Source organism: Nannospalax galili, unplaced genomic scaffold (assembly GCF_000622305.1).
Source record: "Nannospalax galili isolate Female #2095 unplaced genomic scaffold, S.galili_v1.0 scaffold1245, whole genome shotgun sequence".
Taxonomy (NCBI): domain Eukaryota; kingdom Metazoa; phylum Chordata; class Mammalia; order Rodentia; family Spalacidae; genus Nannospalax; species Nannospalax galili.
The window spans coordinates 153,214-176,552 of NW_008354009.1; the positions used below are offsets into that span (position 1 = coordinate 153,214).

Below are 23,339 nucleotides of genomic sequence, written 5' to 3' on the forward strand. Positions count from 1 at the left end.
ATTTGACTGTCACGGTGCTTTAGGTCAAAGAAAGGAATTCCAAGTGTGGGAGGGACAAGCCCGGAGTCATTAACTCACCGGCCGGTCCTTCCGGCTCCCAGTACGAGTTCTAAGCACAAATCTAGCTGCGGACCTCTCAACGCTCTCCATCTCTTCGGGCTAGGAACTAGGAGACACCCCCTCCGGCCGGTAATCCGGGCTCCTAAAACCAACTGGGTGCCGGAGGTGGTGGGGGCGTGGGAAAGAAACACGACACTGGAAGGCTCTGCGTAAGCAGGGATCCTGGGCTTCACAAGCACCGCAGAGGCGTGCCCCGGACGTGACGTCATCACCGCGCGCCACGCCCAGGCGTCCTCGCAAGGTCGCTCTGGGCACCTCGGTGAGCGGCCACGGGTTCCGGAGCGCGCCCGGTGCGTAGCTGGCGGCCGCGGCGGCATGTCGGGGTACACGCCGGATGAGAAGCTGCGGCTGCAGCAGCTGCGCGAGCTGAGGCGGCGATGGCTGAAGGACCAGGAGCTGAGCCCCCGGGAGCCCGTGCTGCCGCCGCGCAGGAAGTGGCCCCTGGAGGCGTTCTGGAGTCCCTTTGGGCGGGACGGGGCCGGGTGGAAGAAGTCGGTGAGTGACCGCCGAGCGCCCCGGTTCTCACGCGCTTCGCGGGGCTCAGCCAGGCCATCCTCTCCACGGTCAGTCCAGGACCGACCCTGCTCCGCCGGCCCCTCCCCGGGATTCCCGGGGGAAACCTGTGGCTTCGGACCGTGATGCCTGCCCTTTGGCTGTCAGCTGTAGCCGACCTTGGGTTTGACAGGTTCTTTCGACCTTCGATCTTTTCCCTCAGAGTGAAGGGAAGAACTGGCTATGTTAAAATGCTGTGGTTTTAGTGTTTGAAGCACACTTGTCTTGCTTTGTAAGGTTGAGGTGATAGAGACGGGCTAGCAGCACTCCTGTGCCTCACGGCACGGGGAGCCCCTAGCAGGTAGGACAACCTCCTGCGATCGCCCCAGAAGCATACTGTTTGTATGCTTTGTCAGTGTCAGCACAAAGCTCCCTTTCTTAACCGCCACTATGTACTTTTAACTCAGGATTTAATGTATTTTTAAAATGTTCATTCCTGGACTTTGCCAGGTAGGAAAAAGAAAATCACTCATTCAAAGACCGGGTTTTTGTTCCTTTTTTGATTTATTTATTTTTATTTTATGTGTATGAATGTTTTGCCTGCATGTATATAAGTGCATCGTGTGCATGCAAGGCCCCGGAGGCCAGAAGAGTGTGTTGGATCCCTTGGAACTGGAGTTACAGGTGGTTGTCAGCCGCCATGTTGGTGCTGGGAACCGAACCCTGGGTCCTCTGCAAGATCAGCCAGTGCTCTTAATCACTGAGCTATCTCTTTAGCCAAAAATTTCTCCAGGAAATTTTTAATTTTCAGGATTACTTTGCATTACGGACAATAGTAATGGGTAACATTGAGTTCTTGCTATCTGTGTGTCTGACATATTCTGAGGGTTTTGCCTGCCTTCATTTCTTTATTTCTATATGGTAAAAGCAGTTCCCAGTACTCATTTCAAATGTGAGGAAAGAGAGTCCTATCAAAATTCAGTAAATTACTCATCACAAAGCTGGGAAATGAAGGAGTTCATTTTGAGACTTACATATATCTGCTATCTTACTGTGTTCCAAAATCTAGTGCAACAAAATACAAGTGTAAATTTGTCTCTGAGAAAAGGCTATTACAAAGTTATGGTGGTAAAACTCAACTCTTTAATTCAGGCTGTCTCTCTCCTTGCGTTCCTGACATTACTTGTTGATTTTGTCAGTTACTGGTGGCAAGTTGATAACTTAGCTAGTGATTTAAGGAATTTAGATAATCATTTGTTGGATTCCATCTTACTGTGAGTGAATTTTTTCTTATATAATCTATACCTGTTGGAATATATGAACTCTAGATTTCTTTCTGCTTAAAGGATAAGTATGTTTCAGACAGGTTGGCTGCCATGGAAAAGTTCCGTTTTTAGCTCTCTTTTGTCTTTCTCTTTTAAAAAGGTAGGGGCTGCAGAGACCCCTCGACAGTTAAGAGCACTGGCTGCTCTTGCAGAAGACTGGGGTTTGGTTCTAGCACATGGAGGCTGACAACTGTTTGTAACTCCAGTTCCTGGGGACCTGGCACCCTCTTTTGGCATTGAATGCATGTGTACACTTACATACATGCAGGCAAAACACTCACAAAAAATAAATAAATAAATTTAAAAGCTATGTCAGAAGGGATGGCAGTGAGTTTACAACTCTCCTATCTTAGTACAAAGTCATGTTTTTTCTTTAAGTGTATCTATTAATGCCTTTCTATTTTCTTGCAAACTGCTACTTGTCCTAAGCCTTGTTTGCTCTGGATTCTGTAGATGCCCCATAGGAGGCCCTAGAATTAGTGAAAATACTGTAGTGGATAGGTTAGCCCCATTCTGTAAGGAAATACCTTCCTTTTAGATGTTTGTGAAGTAAACACAATCTTGTCAATGGTGGGTTGTAGTTTGTGAAGTAATCACGATCTTGTCATGGTGGGTTGCAGTTTGTGAAGTAATCATGACGTTGGGGTTGTAGTTTGTGGAGTAATCACGATTTTGTCATGGTGAGTTGTAGTTTGTAAAATCACGATCTTGTCATGGTGGGTTGTATTTCATTTTGCTTATTGTTCCATACTTTGAAAATTATCTCATGCTGGGAGTGGCAGCACATGCCTGTAATCCCAGCAATTTGAGAGGCTGAGTGAGGAGGGCTGCTGTGATTTCCAAGCTATCCTGGGCTACATAGTAAATTCCAGGCTAGTCTGGGCTAAAGAGTACATCCCTGTCTCAAGATAAATCAATGAAATAAAAAAATAAAATCATGGGATATTTGTTTATTTTGTGCATGTATTTTTCCCACAGATCTTTAAGGTATTCCGGACCAGTATCTTTGCTGTTACTAACGTACTTATACCTCTGTGGTTTGTTCATTATTACGTCAAATATCACGTGGCTGTAAGTATGCTTTAAGTATATACTTTCCAAAATTTATTTTTAATATTGTCCAAAATCACTTCCTGTGGTTATGCTGTACTCAAAATAATCTGCCACTTTAAGTTGATTTTGAAGTTATTTGAATCCTTTTATATAAAAGGTTTAATTAAAATTATGTTTTTTCAAAAGATTACTCTTATGTACTAACCCTTATATTCTAGGTTATAACTTGAGATGCACTTCCCTGAAATAGTATTTAAATGATCAGAATATCTAAACCTAGAGTCCAGAGCAGGAGGTGGAAAGATCATTTCTGCAGCTTTTTTGAACATAGATCAGATACATGATAACGTTCAAAACAAAGTCAGTTTTTTTCATTGCCCCATTTTCCTATCCTTTGTTTTATCAGATTTTCACTATCTTTAGAAATTTGTGTGTCCAAACTTGAATTTTTTCACTTAAAGATCTTGCATAGACTGATGGAGTGGAGCCAGTGGCCTTACTTTAAAGGCTAGGGATGCACAAAGTGGTTGGTGCATGGTATTGGACCCTAGGCAGGGGAGGAGGGTGTGTAGTTTCTGGAATGGCATGGAAGAGGGTAGTGATTGCCCTGTGTGGACTGTTGTAACTCAAATAGTGTGAAAGGGGCATTCTTGTACTCAGGTGCGGGGTGTTGGGTCTTGAGTAGGTTGCCGGGAGTAGGTTGAGCACACCTGTTTGGGGAGCAACAGCGGCAGCAACCTGGCATGGCATATTGGAACTTGAGCAGAAAGAGGCTAGCTGGAGGAAAGGTGATACGGAGCTGGATGAGTAAGACATAAGAACCTGAATAAGGTGAGGAGGTTGAACATAATGGGATATAGTGGTGATGATGAGATTTGTTATATGTAAGGAGATTAATCAAGTATGTATGTTGATAATAACATGATCCAGGATTCTCACTGTTGAAAGGGGTTATGCATAAGAAAAGGGAGAATACCTTGTAGAATGGAATTGGAAATATTGAAGTCATAGTTATTAACTATTCCTGGGTAGATACAGAAGTCAATACGAATGTAATGTAGGTGTGTGGTGTTTGCATGCGTATTCACTAACTGTCCACTAAGAAGGCCCGGGAACAGTGCTGCCCCTTAGTTACTAGAAAACATAGCAACTAAACCTTATTTTCCAGATAATATTTTTCCATTGAAAGGATGCAGAGATTTTCAAGAAATGGGCTATTCCAGCAGGGCAAGGAAAAGATAAGAGGAGCTTGGAATGTATTACTGATCTAGAATGTGTGGTGGGGCTGCATCAAAGAGACACAAGGTGATGATGAAGGGACTTTCACTAGGACAATGTGAACAACAAAATAATACTAATAATAGGTGAGAATCATCCGAGTAAGCAATGAAAATTCAGAAGTCCATATGGATATAGATAAATGAATTAGGGGCTGGAGAGGTGGCTCAGCGGTTAAGAGCACTGACTGCTCTTACAGAGGACTCTGGTTTGATTCCCAGCACCCACATGGTGGCTACGAACTGTCCTTAACGCCAGTTTCAGGGGAATCTGAAGCCCTCTTCTGACCTCCGAGGCATTGCATGACACGGGTTCACTCACATACATGCAGGCAATACACTCATACACATAAAATAAAAATAATAAATATTAAAAAAACAATGGATGAATAAGTGGGTAAAAGAAAAACTTTTTCAACGGTTGCTAAGATTAAGATTAATCTAAAATTCTCATTCTGGAGTGGGAGAGATGGCTCAGCAGTTAAGAGCACTGGCTACTCTTCCAGATGAACTACATTCAATTCTCAGCACCCACATGGTGGCTAACAACTGTCCCTAACTCCAGTTCCAGAGGATCCAACACCCTCTTCTGGCCTCTGCAGGCTTTGCACAACATGGGTGCACTTACATGCGTGCAGGTCAAAAAAGTCATGCATAAAAATAAATAAATAAAATTTAAAAATACCTATCCTATTTGGAAAGTTTGTAAGGGTCAGAGGGATTAGACACCTGCTTCTAGTTAATGCATTCTGTATGTGATAGGGAAGCTACAGCAATGTAATTTCCACAGTATGGTAGTTTAACAAGAGCTGCATAATGACAAAATGAGTCTACATGCCAAAATGGATGAGGGAAATTTCACAGGGTCCCACCTCTGGATGAAGAGCTATAGGCAATCAGTGGATGCTGAGACAGGGAGAATCTGTTTTCTCCAGGGACAAGCTCCCTAACAGGTTATCTAATCCCAAAGTGTGCAGCCCTAACCTAAACACATCTACACATGAGCACAACTAAATGGACTCAGTGCATTTCATATATACACATATATGTTGATAGGTGAATCGAGTCTAGTCCAGAGAAAGCACCAGGACACAGACTACAGGCTGTTGGCTGGGGGCTTTTATAGCGAATTAGGAGGGGGGGATGCAGAAGGTGGGAAAATACTTTTTAAACAAGTTAGGTGGGGAAAAGAGCCCAGGGCTTATCAGGAGAGAACAGCCAGAGGGCTTGCAAAACTGTGAGGCCCTGTTGCACTGGGGGAGGGGGTTGCTGTAGATCCCATCCCTGACATTCCAGCCTTTGGTGTTATAGGATAGGGGGCATCATCGTCGTTGTCGTTGTTGTCTTGCTACTTTCTGCTGAACATCATCGATGTGGGGGAGGCTGGATTAGGGATCAGTCAGACAGCGGGGGTTTCCACCTTGTGCATCTGAACAGGGTCCTCGATGGATGGAAGGAAAGTAAGAGCTGATTAAAATTATTATAAGTTAGTTGTTGAATCTGGCCCTGAAAATATCTGAAGAGGCAAGGAGCAATGGTTAGCACCAAAGTAATAGAAAGCAGGGGGCTGAGTAAGGGCAGAAGCCAGGGAGTCAGTCCTGTAAAAATAGCCCATTGAGGTGGCTGCTGGTTCTGGGAAGTTCTAAGTGAAACATAAAATCTTTTAGGGATAAGAACTCCCAGATACTTTTAACATTTTTGGCCTTTGGTACAGAATACTTTGCTAAAAGGCCCAAGGACAGTTTGACTTTTAGCCAAGAAAGAAACAGGCTACTTTTCTTTGGGGTCTTTATACCCTAACTGCCTCGCCAATTTCTACCTCCTGTTCTTATCACACCACCCTCTGAAGAGGTTTACCCAATTGCCAATAGGGAATCAGGACACAGACTGCTCTGGCTTCTTCCATGCTGAACAGGAACGCAGGGTGAGGCAATTGGGGCACCTCCTTCAGTGGGTCTATCTAAAAGACTCCCAACCAAACGGCATAACTCTTAACTAAGAAAAGAAGGTGCCTAGGAGATAGTAAAGGAAAGAGTAGTTAGCATTACAAGTTCTAGACAGAGAACCAGAACAGGGCAAATTTCAAATGTCCAAATTAAAATCCATTGGAATTTTTTGACAAGGGCTTCCAAAAGCATCCTTTTGTCTGCCAAGGATGGACTCGAGAGTGATGGACTCAGGATTTGTTTTTAGGCACTTTGATAGCTATTGGAGTGGCTAGAATCAGTGTCAGACTCTCAAAGGCTCCTAGATAGGGGAGAAAACAAATTTAGCCATCATTTTAGAGCAATAGTGGGTTGTCTCCCTTAGCTACAGGTAGGCACTACAGTATTGCAGACCAAGATTTGAAGTCCTTACATTTGAGTAGCATTGTCTTATTAGGAACAGAATCATCAATGAGAGATAATTGTCTAAATAACATCTTACAAGAATTTAAGTCTAATGTTTGGTATGTATAATCACTTGAACTCTTAAAGAAATATCCTGATCTTCATCTTTGGTTATACTTTCCTTTTGGGTGTTTAAGACCATACTGTTGGCCCAAATAGACCAATTTATTTTTATTCTTAAGGTCATTTGAGGATTTGGTCCTCAGGGGTCATATGGGCTTGGGAGGAGCCCCTGGCTCCTTAGGCTTTTCTTTTACCAGTTCCATCTATGTGAAGATAAGTCAAGAGGTCCTGCTTGACCTGGGCTTCGCATGAAGGAAATGTTTCCTCTGTGTTGACCCTCTGCTTTTCAGACTGGACACTGGTTTGAGTCTCTCTGGTGGGTTCTCCATGACCTCCCTGAACAAGAGGACAGGTGACTCATCACAGTTACAGGACATGTCAAGAGATTATTCCCATAGTCCCCTGGGACACTGTCGACCTTCCAGAGCAATGAACAAAACTGTCCCTTAAACCCCTTTGTCCAGATTAGTATGGGCTTTAAGTATGGTTATTAACCATTCAAGAAGGTCAGTTGCACCAGCCTGGTACCTTTAATTACTGTGTAATATATAGATAAAGCTTGAACAAAACCCAAATATTCTTAATAAACATTGACTGGAAGAGATTTACCATCACAGGTTAACTAGACATAGCCCAGGAAAGGGACCTTAAAACAAGAATTTCTTAAGTTTGTCTCAAATGAACGCTGTTCTAGTACAAACAGAAGCAGTCTCCTTTTAGTTTTCTAGTTTTGGGAAGGGAAGGAAAGCATTGTATCACATACCTATGGACAGGAAATAAACTGATCAGAATTCAGACCAAGCTTCACAGAAACTGTTTTCGTCTAGATTGCATACATCTGGTTTGAGGAGGTCGACCTAGTTTTTCTGGGGCCAAATCATTTTTGTTATGGGCAAAAGAAAGTGCCCAAGGTAACATTTGCATAATACAGTGAAACATAAAAGACATCTTTCAGGAGTTATAGGTAACCCAATACTTCTCTGTACCCATTTAATCCAAATCTGTAACCCATTGTGCAGTACAAGCCAGGAGTGGACTGAAAATTAACAGCTCTGTATCTCAATAAGCCTGTTCAGACCTTTTGATAAGTTTGTTTAAAATGAATTTCATTATCCCTTCTATTCTGGAAATATCCCGTCATTTTAATCTTTATATATATAAATCACTACTGTAGCCTTTTCAAATTCAGGAGACCATTTGCAATTAGGGCAGAATTACATACAGCTGGCTGGGAAGAACGGCTGGATACTCAGGTGAGGTTATCCCTCCTTTAATGAATAACAACCATCAGCAAGCCCAATTGTGATAACCTTTTATAAGCAGGCACGAGTGAAGTCATGAAGATGGTAGTTCTTTGACTCAGAAGAGTACTGTGCAGCATTATCTTATTATATAAAATAATAAACTGAGTTAATATTACCCATGTACACACTGTGCTTTAAGTTCCCAGGTAGAACTTATAGTTCAGAGAGTGGTCTATCAAAGAAGGTGTGTAAACACAAGGTCAAGAGAAGCAACTGGCACCCAACCTCCAGCATAATCACTGAAGGACAACTGTGCTATAGCCCTGCTCAGAATTTAACAAACCCTTTTAATAGTAGTCGTGAACAAATTTACCAAGCAATTTAGACTTTTTACCTCAAGCCTTGAAGCAGGTTTTAAATGACCAAGTCTCCTTTAAAGGTTTAGAGAGATTTTACATAGACATGGAAAATGTTTATTCTATATAAACATCTAAATGCAGAGATAAATTGCACCCTGGAGTAGAAGTAATCATTTAAAAAATTTATATTCTTAATAGGAATCATGTTGTAATGTAACAATTTCAGCTTACATGAGAACTTAGAAGTCAATCTGCTATCTAGTAAATCATTTAATAATGGTTCCCTTAGTATTAAAAATAAGTCAACACATTCACAGCAGTCTCATATAATAAATACTGTGGTTATACACAGTGTCACAACAAACAAGTTTCAAAACCAAGACCATTTATTTACCTTGATGAAATTCTGATCAGATATATATAAAAATAAGCTCATAAAAACCAGCAGTACTTTACACACACACACACACACACACACACACACACACACACACGAGAATCTCATCTGAAAAATAGGTGTGCTGAACTAAGCCATACACTCTGATGGTAGACATAAGGGCTTTTACTTGAAGAAAGCATTTTTAAAACTATCATTTACAATTTAATACGGTAAATATTTCTAACTGGGTTTCAGACTCAACAAGTGATGGGAAACAGAATTATACATTTCATTTGCACTCAAAGCTAACCATAGCCAGAAGTTACAGTACGATTAAAACAAGCTAATGCTTTAACAGTTTTCATTAAAGACAATTCCATGAGAGGGTAAAGAATGGGATGGTAAGAAGTATTTAGTCTTAATAAGGCAATACAGAATCAATCTATTATTAAAGACCATATAAGACTGACAAAACCAAAAGCATAGAGTATAAGAAAATAGTTTTCATGAGTATGTTTCAATGACAGCTGTCTACAGCTAACTCTTTCCTACAGTAGTGTGCAGGAACTCAGAAAGAATGAGAGGTGAAAGCACAAGAGCATAGCACACAGGGTCAGAGGAGCCAGCATGCCAAGTCCAACAGCTCAAGCTCAGGGTGGTCTTTTGCTTCCTGTGAGGAAAAGGTGTGTGTGGGGGCGGGGGGCACCTAAGGAAATAAGCACAAAATCATATCACTGCCAGAGTCTAAGAAGACACACTATAGTGAACAATTATGGGCTAATTCTCAGAGATGTCTAGAGGTTGTTCAGTGTGTGCATAAAAGTACATGGTAATTTTTACAAGATAAGCATAATAATGTTTATAAGTAGTTATCCTGAACACGTTGTAGTTGTCTCTTTTTGTCTCAGGCTGTTCTGGAGGCAAGAGACTGGCTCAGGCTATCTTGGGAATCAGTTCTTACAAGGTACCCCAGAAGAAGCCATGTGCTACTGTGTCTTAACTCAGGTGTTCTCTAGCCAGAGAAACAAAAGCACTGCTGCCACGTGGCCATCTCCAGGAGCCTGGCAGAGGTCTTCCAGGTATCAGAGACCTCCATTCAAGTCAAACTAAGATTCTTGGTTTCAGTTACTGATAGTTTTAGGAATAGCAAATATAAAGGCAGTTCAACACAGACTTAAATATAAGAGCTAAAGGCAAGAGTTGCTACAAGGGAGAAAAATACAGAGCCACGTATAAGCCAGCAGTTTCCCGGGACAAAAAGCACCCCTCCCCCAAACAGGCCGCATCTGCCTGCATACAGAGCAGTGCTGCAGGAAACAGAGGTTAAAGGAAAAGGCCAAAAAGATGAGACAAGACCAGTCCCAGAATTCATCTCCAGCAACGAAGATGAGTTAATATATTAAACCTATAACCAACAGGAGTTCAGTTTTCTCAAACCATTTTCAGGCCTTTAGAGGTCTGAAAGCAACACAAACCAGACCGAGAATGTCAAAGCCAAAATACTTCCAAAGAGAGCAAACCAAAGAGATACCTTAAAACAAACACTATGAAAACAAACCCAAACCAAAAGGTATGTAACAAATAAGATCCTTAAACAACCAGCTCAGATACTGTTTTTTTGTTTCTTTTTGGAGGGGGGTGTCTTTGAGACAGGGTCTCCCTGTAGCCCCAGCTGGCCTGGAACTCTGCCTCATGAGTGCTGGGATTAAAGGTGTGCGCCACCACACCCAGCTTCAGATACTGTTTTGCATAAACAACTAGCACTTAAAAGTTTTGTGACCTAGAGACATTGTCCAATAAATTTAAAGATATTTAGGGTACCCAAATTTATAAGTCCTTTGAATATACTATCAAAATATCCTTATTTGTAACTGCATGTGTATTTTAATTAGGCATGCCAAAATAAAGCAAAATAAAACCAATAATTTTGTGCACAATAAATGAAAATAATAACTGAAGACAATGATCACAGACACACATGACAGAATTACTTGAGATCTCAACACAGAGAAAACCACCCAAAACACAAAAGTCAAGAAGTTTGATTAGGATGGTCCTTTGTGTGTAAGGCGCTCATCCTTTGGTGGAGTAGAGAACACTTCCTTCATAATCTCATAGCTATGGGGAAGTTCTCCCTCTTCTGGTAAGTATGAGGCTGAGTTTTAGGGTTCAGATAGCCTCCATCCAGACTAGGGATTCTTATGCAGCATGGCCTGATTTCAAGTCACTGGACTTGACAGTTTTTAATTTGGAGAGTTTTATCTTAATGCCATAATTTCCTGCATAGCCTAGTTTTAAGTTGTCCAGCATCACCTAGAGGACAGTCTGTGTCTGACACTTGGACTGGGAGGAGCCAATACAAGAAGTTAAAACTCAAAGTAATCAATCCCCTTTAGAACCAAGCCCAAACAGTGTTAAAATTTAAACTCCCATTGTGCAGATCTGGTATTACTCCCTTAGTCTGCCATAAAAATGTATTACTTTTCTATGACCTCATCATCAAACCAAAACAAAAATAAATTGCAAGAGAATTAGGACCTATGATTAAATGTCTGCAATTCAGGGAACTCCTAGGCACCCCTGGTACTGGTAAGTTTCTGGGTATTGCCATTTTGAATCATAGTTGGATTAAGATGGTGGCAAGGTCACTCAGGTCACCACCATTTTGAAAATATCACTGTCCAAGATGGCAACCAAGCCATGTGACTGTCCCATATTGATGATGTCATCAACCAAGGTGGACACTAGGTCACATGTTTGCCTTCCTCTTGGTGAGGTCAGCAGCCATGATGGTGAACAGGCCACATGGCCATGTTAGTGAGTACAGTCCCATGATAAAAGAAGCCCATCTCCCACCAGGATACAAGCCCTGTGGGATTGACATGCCTTACAGATTAAATGTGGACAGCAACCATTTTTACTTTTACAGAGCACCCCTGTCAAGTTAGACTTGATATAAAAGGAGAAAGTACCCTCGTATCTCTATCTATCTATCTATCTATCTATCTATCTATCTATCTATCTATCAAATCTATCTAATCTATCCCCCAAATAGAAAAGCAAAGGAATCCATGACTCTGACCAACCATTGTAGCTATGAATGTGAAGCAAAGTTCTCGGATCTCTTCATTTCTAGTTACAAGCTATGCTGGAAAAAAAATTCATGAAGGCAGCAGGGCACATGTCCAGCGCACAAATCACTGGGTTGTTGCTCTGAAAGCATATGTCTTGCCTGAGCATGGCCTGTGACTTTCCATGTACACTGAAGGTTTAAAATGCTTAGATCTTAGTTAGAAAAGTAGGCGCCTCAGGACCACATGGCCTGAGCACAACTTGTTTGGTGCCCAACAGGGCCTAAGATCAAAATTTCGAGCCTCTCTGCCTGAGGAAAAGTTTAGGGGAAAAAAAATATGGCTTTTAAAATCTTTTTTCCATTTGTCCAAATCGCCTTAAATTCTTTAAATGCTCCATCTAAGCCAGCAGCTTCAGCCTAAACACGAATGCCCCAAGGCAAGATAGCAAAATGGTTAAGGAAGTTCACCTGCTTGCTTAAGAGCCAAATTCAGTGTGTGCTGAAAATCTCTGCATGACCACCAAATAAATAAGTTATCAGAATTTTGGGGGTCCTATCTGGGTTGCCAATGTGAAACAGGGAGAAAGAGGGTCCCCTAGAGAGTTCTTAGTCTTATTCATAAAAGAATTTAAGAATGGACCCAACCGGAAACTTTTATAATTTTATTAGATAAAAGAATTTAAGAATGGACCCAACCGGAAACTTTTATAATTTTATTAGAATCTTTAAGAACAATCTTTAGGGTAGGCAAGCTCGTCATCTTGGCATCTGCTTTGAGGAGGTGAATAGTGGGAAGGAAAGAAAGTCATGGAGCCATGTAGGTTTAGAGCCTGCATGGGAAGCCAGACACGTCGCTGACTTGCAGCTACATGGCCGCAAGAAGCTTTTTAGAGTAAAAGTGAAGAACTATAAGATGCTAGGGGCAGGAAGGGATTGAGGTTGAGTCCTACTTGGAGGAAGTTTGTCAGCAGCGTTTGGATCAAAGGCTGAGGTAGAGGAGGAGTCAGGGGGAGCAGAGGCCCCCGAGGGGGTAGGAACCAGAGGGTTGGGGTCCCGTGAAACAGTATTGGTGAGGAGAATTTGATGAAAGAAACAAGAGGCACAGAGGGAGGGATTAGCATGGAGATGATTTTTTTAAAAAAAGGCTTGGACATAAGGGAGCTTGGATCTTTTGCCCTTATGTTGGCAGAAATTATCTAAATCTTTCAAAATATTGAAGTCTAAGGTTCATTAACTTGTACTGGGGCCAGGCAGTGGTGCACGGGAACTTTAAGAGCTTTGGCCTGTTTGTATCTGCAAGTCTGGTTGTTTTAAGGATTTAAGAAGGTAAGCAAGAAGCGTGAGGCCCTCAGACTTGGACTGAGCGTTCCCCGTAGGGACAGATTATGTATAGAGCACAGAGGAAATAGAGAAGGAACTGAGCAAGCAAGTAGGAGACAGTGAGGATCCTCTCCATGGGGACTGGTGGCAGGGATGGCAGCCAAGAGTCCGAGCAGGAAAGTGCAGGATATGAGGAAGAGAAGGGTGAGAGGGAACAGGGGGAGGATTTGACATAGGTCCTACAAAAATGGGAACATGCAGAACCAATCACGAAGGAAAGTGTCCTTTCCCAGGGTAGGCCTGAGAATGAGTTTTTTCCAATCCCTGGAGGCAGCATCCTGCAATCAGATCACTAGGGAGGGAAGAGGTGAGTTCCTGTCCTGGACAGGAAGGGGTGTGCGTTCCTATCCTTGGGAACAGCATCCAGTACCCAGAGAAAGGAAAGGGCTTTCTGACACACTAGTGTGATTTTCAAGGAAACCCTGCAATGAGGGTGTGTTACGACCAGCCAGTAGAGGAACGGGATGGGCAAAGAGACATGTGGAGTAAGAAAGAAGGGTGGGAGAGATAAGAAAAAGGAGAGGGAGACAGAGACAGAGACAGAGAGAGAGAGAGAGATTCCAAGATTAAGTGGAAGCTGAGAGAAGAGGAGCCCAAGGAGGGTGGGCATGAGAGATAGAGGGGCTCTGAATCAAGAGCAGGAGAAAGTGAAAGTGAAGACAAGATGCCAGGAGTGAGGAAAGGGAAAGGGAAAGGGAGAGGGAGCCTGAGCCTGAGCCTGAGGCTTGGTGGGAGGCTGCGAGAAAGAAAGGGGGAGCGTGGAGACGGCCAGAGTTTGCCTTCCCAGTCACCCAGTCTTAGGACCAGCCTTTTCAGATCAAGCCTGTGCCTTTGTAGGGTTGGCCTCCTTCTGGAGTTCCAGAGAGTAGGGATAGAACAGAGAGACTCTAGGCTGTGGAGACAGAGCTCAAAAGGGGTACACAGGACACCAATAAGACCTCAAGACAAGAGGCCTGCATGCCCTGTGTGGGGAGTAGGCTGCTAAGATCTTTGGGACCTCCGGTTGCAATGGGCAGCCAGAAACCCTTTTTAGCAGGCTGGGAGGGGCCTGTGGTCCTTTGGGAGAGTTAGCTCTTGGACGAAGAGACTCTTAAGACAACGGTTTTGAGAGCAGTGGAGGGGCAGGTCTGTCCCTGAGGTGGGCTTAGGCAGACATAGTAACCATGCCAGACACTGATCGGTTGTGGAGACCAGTGCTGCCCAGGGGCCTTGCGTCAGGTCTGGGAGTGACCTCCAAATCCAACTGAAAAGGAAATCAAAAGAAGATGTAGAGGAGCAGGAGAGAAGTAAAAGCAAGGCAGAGTATGTTCCCGAGTGGCAGGGGAAGAATCACAGTGGCCATAAGGAAAAATGCAGTAGGAGAGAGCAGAGAGAGAGGGAGAGAGAAGGAATAGTTGGGGTGTACCTCAAAGCTGAATTAGTGGTGTTTGCAGGGGCTGGTAATGGCAGCCAGGTCGGGTTGGAGTTTTTTATATGTGATTCCCAAAAGATTGTCGTCCTGGGGCTTGGCCAGGTTCAGCACCATATGATAGGTAAGCCGAGTCCAATTGGAAGAAAGCACCAGGACACAGACAAGAACTCTGGTGGGATAGAGTTTATTGGCAGAGAAAGTGCACGGGGCAGTCTCCAGTTCAGGATGGAAGAGCTGTCAGTCTCCAGGCTGTTGGCTGGGGGCTTTTATAGGGGATTTTGGGGGGAGGATGTGGAAGGCAGGAAAATATATTTTCAACAGGTTAGGTGGGGAAGAGCCCAGGGCTTATCAGGAGAGAACAGCCAGAGGGCTTGTAAAACCATGAGGCCCTCTTGCATGGGGGAGGGGGTTGCTGTAGATCCGAGCCCTAATGTGTGTGTGTGTGTGTGTGTGTGTGTGTGTGTGTGCACTCAAAGAAGATGACAAAAATTGAAAGGGAGAGGGGGATATAGGAGTAATTGGATAGGAACTGGGAGGAGTAGAAATAATGTAAATTCAGTGCTTATGTATGAAATTCTTTTAAAAATACCTATGAGGGCTAAAGTGATGACTCAGAAGTTAAGAGCCCTGTCTGCTCTTGCAGAGGACCTGGTTTCCGTTCCCGTACCCACATGGAGGCTCACAACTGTAACTCTAGTTCCAGGAGATCTGACATCCTTTTCTGGCCTCTATGGGCATTGCACAACACAAGTATACTTACATACATGCAGGCAAGAACAGACACATAGAATAAAAATAAATAAAAAATAATAAAGACCTGGCCTCACAATACTTACTTGTTAGAAGAGGAAAAGGAAAACTGAAACGGTAGTCAGTTCTCGGTGTCACCAGTAATGGGATGAACTGAAACTGGCTGCTTTGTGGCAGTGGTGAGAGGAAAGCAGCATCAGCCTTACGATGTTCCTTCCTGAGTGCGGGATCTGAGTCCAGCCACAACATAGGAAGCCCAAATCCAGGGACTCTTCTGCAAGACTGAAAGTTTGTTGCATCCAAGTGTCAAGATGATGAAAGTTACAAACTGTCTGGAGGTTGAAGATAATGTTTCTGGTTGAGGAAAACTAGAGACTCATGGACAAAATTTAATTCTTAAATAACAGACACAATCTATGTAGTCAAATAAACAAAGACAGCGTTGGCACCATCTTTTTTTTTTTTTTTTTTTTTGTCTTTCTGAAGCATGGTCTCCCTGTAGCCCCAGCTGTCCTGGAACTCACTATGTAGACCAGGCTGGCCTGGAACTCACAGAGATCTGCCTGCCTCTGCCTCCCAAGTGCTGGAACTACAGGTGTGCGCCGCCACACTCAGCTGGCACCATCATTTTAAGGAGCTTATATAATCAATGAAGAACGATGAAGGATGTAAGATGGAATTTGAGAAATCCAATTATCCAGCCTACTGGTGAAAAAAGAATGGGTTCTTCAAATTAGATCATAGTTAATGAATCAGTTTCCTAATCCTGGTGGCTGTATTGTATTTATTTTAAAAATACTGTCTTTGTTTATAGGAAATGCATAATGAAATAATTAACCAGTCAGCAATTTACTACAAAATGATTCAAGAAAAATTTTTATCATTGTAACTTTTTGTAAGTTTAAAATTATTTCAAAATAAAATGAAAGTTAGAGACTGCCTAGCAAGTTATAGGTAATCCAGCTGAGTTTTACTTTCTGTTTGCTTGTTCTAAGGAGCTTGAAACCAGCAAAAGTGTTCTGAGAATATCTTATAGGCATGTTCTCTGCTGATTGTATAGGCTCTTTACAGTTCTTGTGTGCTTTCATCCTTAATCTCGTCACTAAGCACTTTAGATCCTTAAAACTTCTATACATTTATGTATTTTGTGTGTGTGTGTGTGTGTGTGTGTGTGTGTGTGTAAGGGAGTGCATGCATTCTACAGCATGTTTATGGAGGTCAGAGGACAACTTGTGAGAGTTGGGGCCTTCCTTCTCCCATGTGGGCATCAGGGATCAAACTCAGTTGTTAGTCTTAGTGGCAAGCGCCTCTAACTCCTGAACCATCTTGCCAGCCCACATTATGTCCTTTAATCTAAAAGAATAGAGTGCCAGTGTCCTCTTTATTGCCATAGAGAATGTATAGAAGTCACTGACCTCAAGGAATGTTTATAATGTTGGAAGGTAGGATTTGAGTAAGAATGTGGAGGAGACAACTTCTGCTGGCTAGAGAGAAAGACAGGAAGCCAGTGATGAGTGTGGCCATGTACACCCAAGGCAGGAAATGCTAGAAAGGTCTTTGTTGACTCAGTAAACTGGGACCAATTTGGAGAAGATCTCAGAATCTAGGGAGAAGAGGTTGAGCTGTATATATAATAAGCATTGGGAGCGCTTTTAATTTTTATCATATGTAATTTATTTAATTGAGACAAGGTCTCATGTAGCACAGGCTAGCCTTGAACTTCAGATCTTCCTGCCTTTACCTCCTAGGTGCTGCTGGGATCACACGCATGAGCCTCCACACCAAGCTACTACATTCTCCATTTTTAAATGGGAAAAGGAATTGATGACTGTGAAGGAAATGTAGGAAAATCTGTGTTTAAGGTTTACTAAGGTTATGACCTTTAAGGGAGGGAGTTCTAACTTTAGGCAAATTAGCCGGAGGCTGTTGGCAGTTTGGTTAGGCTTTAGATGAAGGGAAATTTCAATTTAAAACTAGGACTATTCCAGATAACACCTGACCAGCACTGTGTGATTATACGCTGCTGTAGTCATCTTTGGAGATGTCTTTGTTGTCGTGGGCTGGCTAATGTGCCAGAAGTAAGAGATCAGTAGGGAGCAGGTAGGAATTTGAGTTGTGTTTTCATTAACCAGCAGAAAATCTTTCTGCAACCAATAAAGTAGACTGACAGTGTTTACCTTTGTCAGAGAATAGTTTATCTTTCTATTGCTGATGGCTTAAACATCTTTTTATGTTCATTTGCAACTCCATTGGACATTTCATATCATTGTACATCTGTAGTTTTTCACACTCTTTTCTGTCAGTGAAGCCTTTAAACATCCAGGAAGGATTTTTTTTTTTTTTTTTTAAATACAGAACTGGTCATGGTGTTACCCAGAATGTTTACTAGTTTTAAATTTAAAAGTTTTACTTTTTTGTTAATTCTTTAAATTGAATTTGAAAAGTTTATTAAATGGTTTATACATAGGAACAAGCTCCTTTCATTGTTCTGTCTTTGAATTTATTGGATTTGTACTCCATTAAGATAATTTCACTTGCAAGCATGATCAAATTCTCTTAAGTGCTTTAAACTTTACTTATAAATCTTATTTTTAAGTATTTATAGGATAAGTTTATGACCTTAAGCTATAAATACTGGGCACAGCAGATTGTGTCCCTGCTTCGTGAAATGTTTGCTCTAAGTGTCAGAGACTGGCAATAAGCACATGAGCCATGAGGCATAAAGCGATATAGGAGATGATTAGATCTCTAGAGGAGACATTCCATAGGTTGAAAGAATCAAGAATGGCAGAGAGCTGTTGTTTTAACTAGGCCTCTCTGCAGAGGTGTTATGTGAAAAGATGCAGGAATGTAATGAGGCTAGGGGACAAGCAGATGTCCAGGAGGAGAGCATTTCAGGTAAAGGAATCTAAGAATTACATAATTTCAAACAGAGAAGTGATCCATGTTGAAAGGACCACTCTCCATGAATTGTGGGGGGCCTAAGTAGAAGCAGGGTGCCCAGTTGGTGCTATTGTAGCAGTTCAGATGAAACATGGTGGAGGTAAGGGTGGAAGTATTAGGTGATCAGAAGCAGTTGCATTCAAGGTGGACCCAGCAATCTGCTGAGAAGTTGAGGCTTTTGGCCTTTAGGACTGAGGGAATGCAAGTGATACTAAGATAGGGAACATAGGAAGGGGCAGTTTAGGGCTGGGGAAAATTAAATGTTGGAGCTGGTTAACTTTGAGATGTCTGTTGATAGCTAAGTAAGAGATGCTAAATAAACAGTTGGATGTATGCCTCTGGAGTTCTGGGAAAGTTTGGGGCTTAAGTTAAAATTTTGGATATATTATACTTATTTTTAGAAGAAATTTTAATGCTATAATTCATACAGAATTATTTTTATTGCAGACAAAACCATATGCCATCGTTGAGAAGAAGGCCAGAATATTCCCAGTAAGTCTTGGAACTGATTTGTCTTTCATGCATTAGTCTTCTTTCCATCCTGCAAGTGATCATCAGATTCATTAGGTTAACATGATCCTTTATTCTCACTGACAGTTTAAGTGCTTGATTTGTGAATTACTGTAGAGAGAGGAAGGGAGGGGGTGTGAGGTGGCAACTGTAGTGGGAATGGAATGGACGCTACAGCCCTTAACCTTGTCTTGTGACCTTGGCTGTCCTGAACTACACCACCAGGTTTTCACTGCCCATCTCATGCTAGGCAAAAGAATTAATGGCATGTCTCTTGTGCATGGTGACTGTTAGATTTTTGGAAAATAAAAGGAAAGATAGAGGAGTAGGAGACAAGAAACCAGAGCCAGACCTGCAACAGGCAAGGAATATATCTTCCTTTATTCAAAGAAGATACCGTGAGAGGTGGAGGCTGTCCGCAGGAACCAAGAATCGACGACTAGACAAAGAAAATGGGGGTTTTATACCAGGGTTGTAGGACACAGCCGCACTTAGTGGGGAGTTGAGTTAGTGCCGGGGTTTGGTGTCCTTGGCGTGATTGAGGGTCTCCTCAAGCTTATTTCCCCAGAAATTGGCAGGAGTGATATCTATGGCCTTAGAGGAGACAGTTGGGCTCCACAAACACTTTTCTCTCAGGCTTGGGAGTGACCAACTAATAAGGGGTGAGCAGAGCCAGGCTTGAGCGAGGCCAGGCTGCCAATTAAGGGCCAGTTAGACACTTTAAGGGATTTATGGCTTTCCCTAATGAGGCTTGTGGCTCTTCTGCAATTCACACTTTCCATCAGTGACAACTACTGAATTTCTGTTATTTATAAACTTTAATTTCTTATGGCTTTGTGTTTGCAGCTCTCAGTCTGTAAAGTTAAAACCTATTAATGTGTGTTTAAAACTTTATGCTATGAATTTGTAAGCTGCAAAACTAATTCTAAAAATGAGTTCTTTCATTTTTAAAGTATCACTCACTAATCAGTTGGTATTTTTATTGGTTGTTGGTAAGGCATTGTTTAGTGTATTAAAATATGTTCTTGTCTATTCCTAGTTACATGGAATAAATGAACTATCATAACTGTAAATTCTGTAATTTCAAAAAACAAAACTCAAGGTTCATTATTGCTTCAGTTCAGTGGCATATTTCATAGTAATCCACTGACAAGGGACAACAATCAGAATTGGCTGTCCCTGTTAGAACTGTCTTAGGAAATGGTAGGAGACTTCTGTTCTTTCTTATGTATAATGGATGAATGTCTGGTCCCAGGTAGTCTCAGAATAGGACATTATCTTGCTGGTTTCATTAGTTGGGTAATTAATATTTTTTAGTCTTCTATTTATGTTTGCTTGCTTACTTATGTATTTAATTATCCGTCATTCCAGTTCAAAGGAAAAGGGCTCTATTTAGAAGACCACATCAATGATTTTGTAGCATTTCTTATACATATATATATATATATATGTATGTATATGTATATTTTTTTTCTGTTCCTATGCCACCACACCAACCCCTTTGAGACTCTTGCCTTTAGAGAAACTAAAGAATGTCCATTTGCTTTAATAGGATAGGCAGTAACAAGTTGCAAGCCTCTAACTTACAAAACAAGTTTATTTCTTATTGATATGACAGACTAGTGTGGAACTGGCAGTCTTCCTCAGTCTTAAAGCTTTGCATAACACAATTTTGAAATGGTGTTTCAAAACCAGTGATAAGAGGAGAGAGGGCTGGATGTCTTGGGATAATTTTAAAGTTTTAAGTTTGGGGTTGGGGATGTAGTTCAGTTGGTAAAGTGCTTACTTATTAGCATGCTTGAAGCCCTGGGTTAGATTCCTAGCACCATATATATAAATCCAGGTGTGGTGGTGCATACCTATAATCTTAGCACCTAGGAGATAGTGATTTGAGGCTACCCTGGGCTACATGAGACTCTATATCAAAAGAATTTAAAGAGTTTGTTTGAAAATAATAATAAGTTTGGAAGTAGCTTACCTTGCTTCTTCTCAAATCCTATTAAGCTGAATTCATTCACATTTTTTCAGATGTCTGTGTGCCTTTGCTGTTTCCCAGATTTCCATGCATGGAATCTTTGCCATAGTTCATCCTTTTAGTCACCAAATAACTTTTGGCTTCCTTCTCCTCACATACATAGCACACACAGTGCCTTCCAGAGGGAATTCCCAGAGTCTTATTACTGCAGTCAAACTTAGTTGAAATCTCCAGGTGATGCACAATAGGTCTGTCAGATTCAGACAAGCCTTCTCTTGGTTAGAGGGTCCGGTGAAGGCAAAGGCAGCTATATATTCTCCCTGCAGCCACACCTACTTTTTGGTGGTAGAATTTAGATAGCACAGCAGTCTGGTTAAGAGTGGGCCCCAAACTCAGGGCATTTCGTTGCTCCAGAGGTCTCTAGGAACTGTGTTGTGGAGCAAGGTCTCACCCATGATTTTATTCAAAATGGTTTATACAGCTTCAGTTGGGGAACTGAAATCTTGAACACACGCTTATCAATCTTGCTCTTCTATCCCTAAGCCTAAAACATAAAGTGTCAAGCAACCTTCTCTGTCTTATTTTCAATGAAGCTAAGCTTTCTTTCAGCACTTTGATATGTTAATTCTCAAGCATACCCACGCTCATTCACTATCTTGGGTAGAGCAGCAAATTGAGCTTCCTAGGGATCAAGGTCAGGTCACAAGAACATGTGGCTCAATGAGTTTGTTTGCAGTAACTTTTTGGTTGCAAGGTTAAGTCATTTATTAGTCCAGATTCTGTCAATTTTGTTTTAATTTTTTTGAGACAGGGTCTCCCTGTAGCCCCAGCTGACCTGGAACTCACTATGTAGACCAGACTAGCCTCTCTCACAGAGAGATCCCCTGCCTCTGCCTCCCAAGTACTGGGATTAAAGGCATGTGCTCCCACTCCCTGAAGATTCTTTCCATTTTATAAGTCATTCCTACCATTTTCTCTGGAAGAAGCACCTTTGTTCATTGTTTTTTCTGGTCCTTGGCTCTGCCCATTTTTTATTTTTATTTTTGTTGTTCCAGCTTATATCTAAATAGGTTTGGGAAGCATGCCCTCATCAGAATTGTATAGCCTTCAAAATCAAAGTCTGCCTCCTGCTCACAGGTTGAATGCTATAACCTTAAATTTCAAGCATTCACAGGTTTCTGTAACCTCTAGTTTTTGTTGTTGTTTTTTATCCTCTCTTTCTCTTAACATTTGGCAAGCAAGGAAAGGAAAATATTGATAATCTGTTGCTGCTAGTCAGGTCCACATACTAGTCTGTTCTGTGGTTTCCAGGTCCTCCCATTTCTTTGTCCTCTTGCCTCTGACTTCCTCAACTCAGTGGCAGCTCTTGGAGGCCATCTGAGACAGACGGGTTCAAAGATCGTCTTCACTGTAATCTGATCATTGCTGTAGGACTGTGTCTGTTTGCTGAATTTAATTGCACACTGTTGGTCAGAATCTCTCAATCTCCCTCTCTCTGGTTTTTTAAGACAGGATTTCCCTGTAGCCTCTGTTGTCCCCCCCCCCCAAGTGATGGGAGTAAAGGTGTGTGCCTGGCTTGTTGAGTATCTTATAGCAACCTTTTGTGTTGAACATATACTGAAATATTTTACAATAAAATTTATATTTAACTTACAAATATTTTTCTAATAAATATTTCTTTATTTTCCTTAGGGTGATACAATTCTGGAGACTGGAGAAGTAATTCCACCAATGAAAGATTTTCCTGATCAACATCATTAAAGATTACTTAAAAACTTCAGCATTCTGTAACTCCCCAAGTTTATACATCTAATGCTATATTTACTGAGCCTACTTCGTGGACAAGTAGCTAATAAAGTTTGTTCAAATTGGTGTTACCTTCTTTCTAGACAGCATAATTTGAGGTCGAGTGATTTAACATTAGTAAGATAAATGCTAAACAAATGATCAATCAACTACTTTTTCTGGCCGTTTGTGAAAAACTGGATACAGCAAAGTACTTAGGGAGATCACAAATTTCATTTTCTTACACAGTAGTTACTCTGGTTTGGTGAGAGACTGTGGAAGAATGAAATGTGTTAAATCAATATAAGAACAGAAATCCCACACTTTTGGTTTTAAAGAAGGCTTTCTGAGTTTGTTTGGTTTTCTTTTTTGATTTTTTGTTTTGAGACAGGTTTTCATTATCCCTTGCTGGCTTGGAACTCAGCATGTAGACCATGTACACTGCCAGTGAGTGCCTCTGCCTCCCTAGTGCTGGAAATCAAAGGTGTGTGCCACCAGTTCCAGCTTTGAGAAAATTGTGAATAAGTGTTTTGGGCACTCGATTGAAAGCTTGTCATTCTGTGGCCTGATATGATACAAAAAAGGCTGTCAATCTAGTTGAAAAATTAGCATGTTAATGCTTATTACAAAAGCCTATATAGGAGGGGCTGGAGAGATGTGTCAGCATTTAAGAGCACTGGCTGCTCTTACAGAGCACCTGGGTTTGGTTCCCAGCACCCACATGGCAACTAACAACCTCTTATTTTCGAGGGCACTGCACAACACAGGTAGACTTACATACATGCAGACAATACAGTCATACAGATAAAG

The 23,339-nt window shown here is 41.8% G+C and overlaps 1 protein-coding gene across 2 annotated transcripts; it reads left to right on the forward strand.

The window, feature by feature from the left end:
- The first annotated feature begins 404 nt into the window (after window positions 1–404).
- On the forward strand, window positions 405–22,626 carry Ndufb6 (NADH:ubiquinone oxidoreductase subunit B6). Of its 2 annotated transcripts, none has more exons than XM_008851087.3 (4): window positions 405–615; window positions 2,916–3,008; window positions 18,707–18,751; window positions 22,437–22,626. In XM_008851087.3, the coding sequence occupies exons 1-4, from the start codon at window positions 436–438 to the stop codon at window positions 22,503–22,505; spliced, it is 387 nt and encodes a 128-aa protein (XP_008849309.1). In that variant the 5' UTR covers window positions 405–435; the 3' UTR covers window positions 22,506–22,626. The 2 variants fall into 2 exon arrangements, with proteins under 2 accessions (XP_008849309.1, XP_008849310.1); XM_008851088.3 differs by having other exon boundaries at window positions 2,916–2,924.
- The last annotated feature ends 713 nt before the right edge of the window (window positions 22,627–23,339 follow it).